We start from the raw sequence: 11101 nt of genomic DNA on the forward strand, positions 1-11101 counted from the left end.
TTCCCTCCAAAACTATCAATATTGGAAGAAATTCCTCGCATTCGTACTTTTAGTACTTAACGACTTACGGGGTATAATTTCGGACACAAAGGTTTTAAAACCCTCTCGTTTCGTGTTCCGAAATCTCTTGCCTTTTACAAACCCTTCTCTCTACTGGTTCTTCTGATCTTCTTTGCTCTTCTTTTGCTTACTACCAATGGATCCCTCCTCTCTAAAAGTACTTGCTGGCGACCATATCAGTCCTACCATGGCTTTGAAATATTGTATCGATGAAGAAATCAGCAAGCTGACATCTGGTGAGTCAAGTAACATCGATGGTCGTCTTTTCGTTCCTCGCCACAGCAACAAACAGGAGTACGTCCTAGGTCCTATCTTCCGGGAGGTTCCTGCTCAACTCCCAGCTCTGTACCCTCGTTTGGAGGACCATTTCCTTCTCTACGAAGGAAGGCTTGATTGGGGAACTTGGAGGGTAAACCGTCCTCATCGTTGCTGGCCGACATTGAGGACTGAATGGGAGGAATGGTATGACAGAGTGGTGCCTGCGAGAGAAGATGACCTGCAAGAGCTTTATATCCTCGATGCCCTTCGACTTTCCAGGTTCATTATTCTTGAAGACCCCTTTTTGATTCCTGCTGCCTTATGTTTTTGGAATATGGCTTTCAATTTCTTCCAGTTTCGGTGCGGTATGATGGCCCCCACCGTTCTTGATATTTGCCATCTCCTAGGGCTTTCACCCCATGGTTCTCCTTTTACTCCCAACTATCCAGACCTTCCTGTCAAATTTTCTGTCCCAGCCCTAAGCTCTTCTTATAGTGACTTCGTAAAGGCTGAAAATAAGAGAGAAGGTCCTGTGCGGGACAGAGAATTCTTCTCCTTCATATTATACTGGTTATGCAAATTCCTCTTTTGCACCTCATTTCAGAGGATTATGCCTGAGTTTGCTCCACTTGCGAAGGCACTCGTCTTGAAGAAACATATCGCTCTTGCTCCTTATCTTCTAGGTCATGTCTACAGAACCTGCTCCCAATTTTGCGAAAAACCCCTCGATGCTAACCAAGGAGGTCCCCTCTGGGTGCTCCAACTCTGGCTCTTTGCTTATTTCACTGACCTACATCCCAAGTGTTTAGGATTCCTAGTTCAGGATCCTAGTACTTACGGGGAAAAATATGCCAGGATTGCCCTTTACCCTGCTTCCTTTGCTTATTGCTTTACCTTCTTTTATCAACTTCCTATCTCTCCATCTGCTTCCTTCTTTTGTCCTTTCGAAGCCAATAGAGGGCCAACTTGGCTACAATCTTTTCTGGCTGATAAGGAATGTTCCACTTCTCCCCACAAAGATATGTGGGCCTCTATATTATTACCAGGGGAGCTGTTCATTGGCACTCTGAACCCTCGAGCCTATAAATGCATATCTGAGGTATACTGCCCTTCTCAATTTGCAAGGCAATTTGGGCTCTCTCAAGGGATACCTGTTCCTCTTTGCAGTCTTTCAAATGTCCATCTCACTGCCAGGGATTTGAGAATACCCAAATCCAAGCCAGAGGCAGCAGTACTCAGACTGCTGAAGGAATTGAGTGAATTCCAATTTATCCCCTTTCGCCCCTTTGGCTCAGTTTTAAAAAGGTTTAAGAACTGGTGGACAGCCAATATGGAAGTGCGCCTCTCTGCACACCCTCATGACTTGTTGGTGGGGTTGGGATTGCCTTCGAAGGATAAGTCAACAACAGCCCAGAACACTTCTCCCCCTCCTGAAGTTGTCACCACCACTCCTGCCACTTTACCCCTTCCAGCCAGGGTTACTAGAGCTGCTTCGAAGAAGGGTGAGTATCTTCAAGTTCTTCTCCTCCCCTTTTATTTCTGAATCTTTTGTTGGTTTCCTTATACTCACGCTTTTGGTGTAGGGTCTCCACAAGAAGAGTCTCCCAAGAGAGCCGAGACTTTAGCTATTCTCAAGAAGAAACAACAACAAAAAACAAAAAGGAGACTAGTCCTTCCTCCTGAAGTACCTGAATCTCTTGAAGAAGAAAGAGAGGTTGAGCCAGAGAAGGAAGTGCCCTTACAAAGAACAAAGAGACAAAAGGTAGCTGTATCTTCATCTGATGCCATTGAAAATCCTGTTAGCGAGGCAACCACCATAATAGCGGAGAAAGAACTTATCTCTGGAGAGTCTGAACCCCGATCTGAAGAAGGGGAGGTTGGAAAAGAATTGGTTGTATCTCTGCCAAGGGAGAAGAGAAAGAAAATGACTGTTCCTGTCACTGACCATGTTGAGGACTCTACTCATAAAGCAGCCGCCAAGGCAGTCGAACAAGAACATTCCAAGGCAATCGTTGTATTTAAGAGGGCCAAGAAAAGATGGCAAGAGCAAAGAGAGAAAGCTGCTACTGCCGATGCAACACAAGGGGAAACGGTAAGAAGGCAGCAGACTGCTGGACATTACTCTCTCCGCAGTTCTCCCATCAGTACTAGCGCTTCTGGAACAAGTAATTTCTTTCATACCTCTGCTGATTTTTACTTTGTCAGCTTGTGGTATTGAAGTTTAACATTGTTCTGCATTTCTTCCTTTTGCAGCGACAACTACTGCACTCACCTTTCCAATGAGACCTTCCTCAATTTCGGTTGAGGTTGACCAAATGCAGAATGTCAGGGTTGTTCGAGTCGTACTTCCACTTCCAAAGCCTATATTTGTCGTACCTTCTTTAAACTCCAGTATTCCTGCATCTCTTTTTCTTGGATTAAAGCCATACCTCCCTTTTTTGGCTCGTGACCTACCTCAGTCTACTTTTCCTTCGAGCCTTGCTCTTTCTCCGTCATTTATAGAAACTCCAACTGCTACTCCATTCCCAATGGCAGTTGATTCTTCCATAGAAGACACTGGTAGCCCTTCAATTCATGGTTCATCACCAATGCCCACTTCCAGCCCCTCTTCTCTTGATTTGCTGGTGGCCAAGACCATAGAGGCTGCCAAAGATGCTCCATCCGTTTCTCCCATCCCTATGCAGCCCTTTGCGTCTTCCACCACAACACTCTCTATGCCCTTCATGTCAAGGGATGAGGTAGACATTTTTGAAGGAAGACTAGCTAGTCTCTTTGACATACCTTCTACCTCTCCCACCTCTACTGCTGAAGCTGAGCCATTAGCCTTGGCTGACTCCCTATTGGAAATCTTCGAGAGTTCTCCTTCCTCCAGCAACAAGCATTTTGTACCTTCAGTAGATTTGGACACATGCTTGCAACTGTTGACTTCCTTTTAAAGGATCCCCTTCGAGGCTCTACAAAGGCCTATCATCAGGAATGGGTTCCTTCAATGCTGTAACATTGCTGAGCAGTCTGCCATGAGTGTCTCAAGTCATCTATCCCAGGCTGCAGCTACTATTGATTTTTATCTCAACATTTGCCATGCTGCTAAGGCTGCGGATGATAAGCTGGCTAAGGACCAGAGTTTTGTTTCTCAAGTGCATACTGAAATATCAACTCTGAAAGAACAACACTCTTCTGCCTCCCACTTTCGAGTCCAACTTCTGGAGAAGAAAGCTCAGCTCGAAGAGGAGTTAGCCGCAGTAAACCAAGCCTTGGTTCGAACTGATAAGAAACTGCACATCACCAATCAAGGGCTGGCTGATCGAAAAGAAGACATGGCTGTAGCTATTCAATTATTTCCTTCCCTTAGCAATAGGAAAGCTATTGTACAAAAACAATTAAAGCATTGTAATGATTTTTGGGCCAATTTGTGGCATAATGTACTTGATTCTTTATGAAAGCACAATACTTTGAATATCATTTGAATAAGCTTGTGTTTTTGCATATGGTGTTCACTCTATCCCTTGTGTTTCCCAAATGGTTGGAAAATAAGGTTTTAAATATCTGCCATTAATCTTTTTGGGGTGTACATAACCATTCAAATTTCTTAAATGGTATGCTCCAAAAGGCAGAACCCTATGAATTTGATATGGTCCTTCCCAGTTAGGTGACCATTTGCCAAACTTATGGCTTTTAATCCCAATTGGGAGTATTGTCTTCCATACCAAATCACCTTCATCAAAGCCAATGTGTTTGACTTTCTTATTATAATTCTTGGCTGCTTTCTTCTTTTGGAAAAGAATGCTATTTAATGCCAAAATTCTAGCTTCATCTATGCCTTCTAATTCTAAGCACATACTTTGATGGTATTGTTCAGGATTCAATTGATCTTGACATCTTACTCTCAAAGATTTAACATTAATTTCTACTGGTAAGACTGCATCATGTCCATACACCAAGGCATAGGGAGTGGCTCCTGTGCTTGACCTCGGTGAGGTTCTATATGCCCACAGAACATCCAATAATAGGTTATGCCAATCCCTAGGATTGTCATCCACAACCTTTTGTATTCCTTTTTTCAAGGACTTATTGGATGACTCAGCTTGACCATTAGCTTGTGCATAATAGGGTGTGGAATTAACAAGACTAATTCCAAATTCTGCCACAAAAGACTTCACCATCTTCTCATCAAACACAGTTCCATTATCAACTGTTATGGTTTGCGGGATGCCAAATCTATGGATCAAATCTTTAATAAAGCCAATAACCTCTGTTTGGTCTATAGCCTTGTATGGCTTAGCTTCGACCCATTTAGTGAAGTAGTCAGTAGCCACTAGAATGAAACAATGATGTTTCGAAGAAGGTGGGTGTATTTTTCCCATCATATCCATGGCCCACCCTCTGAATGGCCAAGGCTTCACTACTGCATGTAGGTCAGTTATGGGCACGTGCCTTATTGTGCCATGCTTTTGACATGCCTGACACCCCTTTGCATATTCTATGCAGTCTTTAAGGATGGTTGGCCAATAATAGGAATGCCTTCGAAGCAACTACCTCATTTTTACACCAGGTTGGTGAGCACCACAGATACCTTCATGGACCTCAGCCATGGCTGTTAGCGCCTCTTTCGGGCCTAGACATTCTAACAATAAGCCATCTCCCCCCCTTTTGTAGAGAGCATTACCATATATCATATATTGCATAGACTGCAATTTGACTTTTCTACTGGCCTTCGAAGATGGACCAGCCAAGTACTGCATTATTGGATGCCTCCAATCTTGTTCTTGTAAGTCATTATGATTGACTTCCAAGATCACATCCCTTTTATTCAAAGGTTGTATTAATCTCTGATATGTTGTTTGGCTTATGTCCCTTTGTGTATTATCCCTTCTCTTGAAGTTCGAAGCTTTCTGAGCCACATCATTGGCTCTATTGTTCAAGAATCTTGGAATATGGGTTACATTTGCTATTTGAAACTGAGAAAGCAAATGTAATGCAACAACATAATATGGCAGGATACTTATGCTTTGACACTTGAAAATTCCTTTCACTTGGTTAACCACCAATTGAGAATCTCCAAATATGTCAACTGCATGTACTTGTAATCCAATAAGAATCTCTAGTCCCACAATTAAGGCTTCATATTCAGCCTGGTCATTGGAACAGGTAGCTTCATCTACTCTAAAACCATGGGTAGTTTCTGTCCCCTGTGGAGACTTGATTACAATACCAATTCCAATTAACCCATTTGCTTTCGACCCATCGAACCACATTTGCCATGGCTCAACACTGGCCATACCAAGTTCCATTATCTCCTGGCTCTCTGTTTGAGATGGATGATCTGCCAAGAAATTGGCTAAAACCTGCCCTTTTACTGCCCTTTGAGGGACATATTCTAGATGAAATTCTGATAAGGCAAGTATCCATTTGCCAATTCTTCCCCTCAACATTGGTCTAGATAACATATATTTAACCAAATCTGTGGTTGCAATTACCAAGACAGTTGTAGGCAAAAGATAATATCTTAATTTTATTGCAGCAAAATACAAAGCAAGACACAGCTTTTCAACAGCTGAATATTTACATTCACAAGAATTTAAAAACCTACTAAGGTAATAAATAGCTTGCTCCTTGCCTCCTTCATTGTCCTGGGCTAAGAAAGCTCCCAATGAATCCTCTGCTGCAGCTATGTACAACCTCAAGGGCTTGTTCCCCTTTGGTGGCATCAGCACTGGAGGGTTAGCCAAGTAGGCCTTGATACCTTCGAAAGCAATTTGATGCTCTGCTGTCCACACAAATTCCTCTTCATCTTTCAGCCTTAACAAGGAAGAAAATACTTTAGTTTTCCCTGCAGTGTTAGAAATGAACCTTCGAAGAAAGTTAACCTGCCCAAGGAACCTTTGTAATTCTTTCTTACTTGATGGGGGTTTGGCTTCAATGATTGCTTTGGCTTTATTCTGATCAATCTGTATTCCCTTCTTGTGAACAACATAGCCCAAGAAATTTCCAGATGATACACCAAAAGCACATTTAAGAGGATTGAGCTTTAACTTGAACTTCCTCATCCTTTCAAAAGCTGATTCTAAGTGAAACAGGTGCTCCTCTATGGATTGGGACTTAACCACAATGTCATCAATATAACATTCCAAATATCCTCCAATAAGATCATGAAAGATAGTGTTCATGGCTCTTTGATATGTAGCTCCAGCATTCTTTAGACCAAATGGCATTTTAACCCATTCAAAGGTGCCAATATTCCCAGGACATCTAAATGCTGTCTTGTGGATATCTTCCTCTGCAATGCAGATTTGGTTATAACCGGAATGCCCATCCATCATTGACAAGACTTGGTGACCTGCTGAACTGTCCACCAGCAAGTCCACTATAGGCATAGGGTACTCATCTTTGGGAGTTGCCAGATTCAAATTTCTGAAATCGATACATACCCTCATTTTGCCATTCTTCTTGACTACAGGCACAATATTAGATAGCCACTCGACATACCTGGCTGTTCTAATAAAACCTGCCTTGAGGAGTCTAAGGATCTCTTCCTTAACCTTCTGAATTACTTCTGGACTCATCCTCCTTGGTTTCTACTTGTAAGGCTTGAAATTAGGCTTCATGGGGAGCCTATGTTCCACTAATGACCTATCCAATCTTGGTAGTTCATTATAAGACCATGCAAAGCAATCTTTGTATTTCTTCAGAACAACCAATAGCTGGTTTTTGTCCAGAGCATTCAAACAAGCACTTATATAAGTGGGCTGTTGTACAGAACCTTCCCCTAGATTTATTTCTTCTAAAGGGTCTTGTGCATGAGAACTCCCTCTGGTTTCTTCTACCTTTGAAGTGATCTTCAAGCTTGATTCTGCCCCCAGGTTCTTCAATTCAATATCTCTGCCCTCCTCTTCATAGACAAAATCTGTCCACAAGGCTTCCTCTTCCTGTATCTCCTGGACTTTTGTTTCAATGTCCAAGGCACAGCACTTACCAAGAGTCAAGACTCTAGCCTGTTGCTTCTGCTGTTTGCAGCCAATTATCATGGCCTCTCTCTCTTGCTCCTGAACTTTCTGGACTATTGCTTTTATGTCCAATGCTGAAAATTTAATCAAAGCCAAGGACTTGGCTTCTTGTGGTTCCTCTCTTTGCCTATAACCAGGCATCATTGTCATCTCTAAGGACAACCTCTTCATCAGCACTTTTTTGGACTAAGTGCTTCAGGTGTGTCACCTCCTCATCAGCCGTCACTTCGGCTGAGCTGTCATCTTTCATCAGTATACTGAGAGGTGTCACTCCCTCAATATACAATTTAGCCTCCGCAAAGTCTGCACAGGCTATGAAGGGTTGAGGATCTGCATCGATTTCCTCTGTCTCTCCATTGCCTAAAGCCATCATGATTTTCTGATGTAAAGAAGAAGGCACACATTTGTTAGTGTGGATCCAATCCCTTCCAAGCAAAGCATTGTATTTAGCATTACTGTCGATTACGAAGAATGCTGTCATACAATCCCTGGTTCCCACACTTAAATTAATGGGTAGAATCCCCTGAGCCATTTGCTTATCTCCAGCAAAACCAGCAATGGTTGTGCTGGTTGGTATCAACCTGGGATTCTTTTTTCCTAGTTTCTTCAAAGAAGATTTCGGGAGTAGGTTTACTGCTGCCCCATTGTCTATCAGGACTCGGTTCAGCTGTATCCCATCAAAGAAAGCCTTGATGTACAAAGGCCTGACGTGCTGCGTCATCGAATCTGAGGGGTACTCAAATGGATACGATAGATTGATGCTTACCACTTCCTCACTTTCATATTCATCTTCCATCGGGGTAACCATTTCGAAATTATCTTGCACCATGCTTGCTTGCGAGTCTTCACTAGAGATCTGAACTGGATCAGCTTCCTGCCCCTCTTGATTTTCATCTCCAGCTTGGAATTCCTGTGGTAGTATGTGTACCATGTTCACTGATACTGGGGGAAACGAGCCAAACTGGATGGCTGGCTGTACTTGTTCCTCCTCTTGGTTACTTTGGTTGACTACCTCAGAAACATCCTGCATGATGCATTCTGGTATTTCATTGCTAACTGATCCCTTCGAAGGATCTTTCTCAACTGGCTCTTCAGTAAAAAACGTTTGCTCAGCCATGAAGGCTTCGAACATCTTTTCCTCCACGACCTCTTTCTTCTGGCTTATGCTAATCTCTTCTTCGGTCTCGCTATCTGTCTCCATCAGAGCTTTCTCCAACCCTACCAAACTAGCATTCTCTCTGGTTTTCAGTTCAGAATGAACCTTGGCCAACTGTTCTCGGCTGCAAACCACTTTGCTCTGTGGAACTGGCTTTGGAGCATAGTCTGACTTTGGGTTCTTCCTTCCTTCCGTTTTGACTGGTGAAGAATTTTCTCCACTTTCCTTCAGATCTTTCTGATACTGGGTGTACTTACGCTGAATTTTTCTTCTCTGTGATCTTGAGATGACTGGGACCATATCTGGTTCCCTTGTCTTTGGGTGTTTAAGCAGCACCCAGTTATTTGGAGCCACCATAGGAGGCCTGATCATCCTGCCTTGGTTTACAACCTCTCCTCGAACAGGCAATTCTCTAGGTTTGTTTTGCATTACAAACCAGTCTAGGACTCCAGGTACCTATGAACTTGCTGATTCAGACGCTGAACTGCCCTTTTCCACCTTCGAAGCCATCTTCGAAACTGGCCGTGAAGGTAAGTGCTTGGTTTTGTCCTCATGTTTTGAATCTGATTCAGACCTTCGATAAGGGTGACCATTTTCTGTCCTGCGTGAAACTGGTCTAGGGGGCCAATCTCTAGCTTTGATTCCATGAACTGAACCCCTCTCCAGTTTTCTTTCAGAATGACTACTCTCCATTCTATAATAGTTATGTGGCCTGGATTCATGCAAGAGCTTCTTGCCTTTGTCATGCATTCTGTTCACCACAGGCTCAACCACTGGTGGTCTCTGCCTATCACTAGCCGGATACGGCCTTTTGTTGTAAGCATTGGTTGACTTAGGACGTCTCTGAACATCCCTGTAGTATTGCTTCCCATCAGTTGGAAGCCCCTTCAACCACTTGTAACTGAGTCTGCACCTGGGGCACATTCTCTGCATCACCGCTGCTTCCAAGGAGTTGTCATCTAGTGTTTCTTCGTCAGATTGCTCCTCCTGATGTGAGAAACCTTGTCCAATAGCTGGTGGGTTCCTAGCCTCCTTCTTAGCAGTTATCTGGTTGGCAGTATGCATTTGCACGTTGACCTCTTCCAACTCTTGCAGAGATAGATTCTGGAAGTTTGGTACAACCACATTAGCTGTGCCTTCTCCAACTTCTGGAAACGGATCACTGTCAATTCCCATGGCTTTTTCTGTTTTAGCTGGGAACTTCAAACTTCCTTTCCGAATCTATTCTTGGATCCTGTCTCGAAAAACAATGCAGTTTTTAGTCGAGTGAGACCAAGAATTATGCCATTTACAGTATACTTTTCCTTTCAGTTCATCTGGAGATGGTAGTTTTACTCCTTTTGGTAACTTAAGGAAATTAGCCGCGAACAAATAATCAAAGATGTCATCTACTTTTGTTAAATCGAAAGAGTATTTTCTGTGAAAGTCTTTCTTTTTAAACTGCTGGTCTATAGTTGTATCCTTATGAATTAATGCTTCACAGATTACGGGTTCTTTGCCTACAATCTCTGCTGCATCTATTTCATAATTAGGATCTCTATAATATGTCCTATATGATGCATTATTTCGATCTTGTTCTTCTTCTAATAATGCTTCATTTCGAGACACCTTATAGGTCAGTTCGACCAAATCTCTGAATTCAGTTGAATCAAACTTCTTTCGAAGCCTGAATTCTAAACCATTTTGAGCCAATCTGACGAATTCTGGCTCTGGCAGGATGACTCTACATTTATTTCGAGCCCTTTTAAATCTGGCAATAAACTGAGTAGCCTTTTCTTCAGGCCTTTGACTCAATCTAGCCAAATCTGCCATAGATACTTCTGGCTCTGATTGGAAGAATTGGGCATGAAATGCCTCTTCCATTTGTTGCCAATTTTGAATGGAGCCAGGTGTAAGGTTGATGTACCATACAAATGCTCCCCCCGTTAGGGAATTTGGAAATAATCTCAGTTTCATATAGTCATGGTTAGTAAATTCACCGCATTGAGCAGCAAACCTAGCAATATGTTCTATCGTTGATTGATTTCCAGTCCCATAAAAAAGGGTAAAATCTGGTATCTTGAATCCCCTTGGGTATTCATGTACCCTATCTACCCATTCTGGGTATGGTTTTCTGTATATAGGAGTCTGGACCCCCCGAGCCATTGGTCCACATATCTCCCTAACAATATCAGCAATCTGGTCTCTAGGGACCATATTTTGTGCCTGCTGAACCACTACTGGAGGGGCAAACACAGGATTTGGTGGACAAACTTGTGCTTGTGGTCCTCTTGGTCCATAAGGTGGTAAATTTGGGGCTGGTTGTCCTTGCGGTGCAGGTTGCTGTTGAGGGTATGGGTAACCCCTTTGAGCATGACCTGCGAAAGGACCTGCAAAAGGTGCTGGAACAGGTGTTGTGTCTCTGCCATTTGTAGGAAAACCTTCCAACCCTCCGGGTGTAAATTCGAATAAGGGATTAGTGTACCCCCTTGTGCCAGGTATGGCTTCGAACATGGGATTTGTAACCATTCTTATGACAGTTTCTTGTATTTGGCCAGATCCACCAACTTGTGTGGCTTCATTATTAAGTACTGAGGCATTTTGGCCTGCTATAGGCCTTGAAATGGGTTCATACCAAGACTGA

General features: G+C 43.0%; 1 protein-coding gene across 1 annotated transcript; it reads left to right on the forward strand.

Annotated features, from left to right (window-relative positions):
- The first annotated feature begins 247 nt into the window (after positions 1-247).
- Positions 248-2868, forward strand: LOC145803992 (uncharacterized). The gene is made up of 4 exons (XM_082897396.1): positions 248-597; positions 1486-1820; positions 1902-2410; positions 2854-2868. Exons 1-4 carry the CDS (start codon positions 248-250, stop codon positions 2866-2868), a joined length of 1209 nt encoding a protein of 402 aa, XP_082753522.1.
- The last annotated feature ends 8233 nt before the right edge of the window (positions 2869-11101 follow it).

Source organism: Camellia sinensis, chromosome 12 (assembly GCF_055761805.1).
Source record: "Camellia sinensis isolate YWXY chromosome 12, ASM5576180v1, whole genome shotgun sequence".
NCBI classification, from domain to species: Eukaryota; Viridiplantae; Streptophyta; class Magnoliopsida; order Ericales; family Theaceae; genus Camellia; species Camellia sinensis.

What these genes read in the sequence shown, in the direction of transcription:
- LOC145803992 (XM_082897396.1), top strand. Translation starts at nt 248, where the DNA reads ATGGCTTTGAAATATTGTATCGATGAAGAAATCAGCAAGCTGACATCT. An exon ending in GATGCCCTTCGACTTTCCAG is followed by an intron (nt 598 to 1,485) that starts GTTCATTATTCT and finishes TCCTCTTTGCAG; the next exon opens with TCTTTCAAATGTCCATCTCA. An exon ending in TAGAGCTGCTTCGAAGAAGG is followed by an intron (nt 1,821 to 1,901) that starts GTGAGTATCTTC and finishes CTTTTGGTGTAG; the next exon opens with GGTCTCCACAAGAAGAGTCT.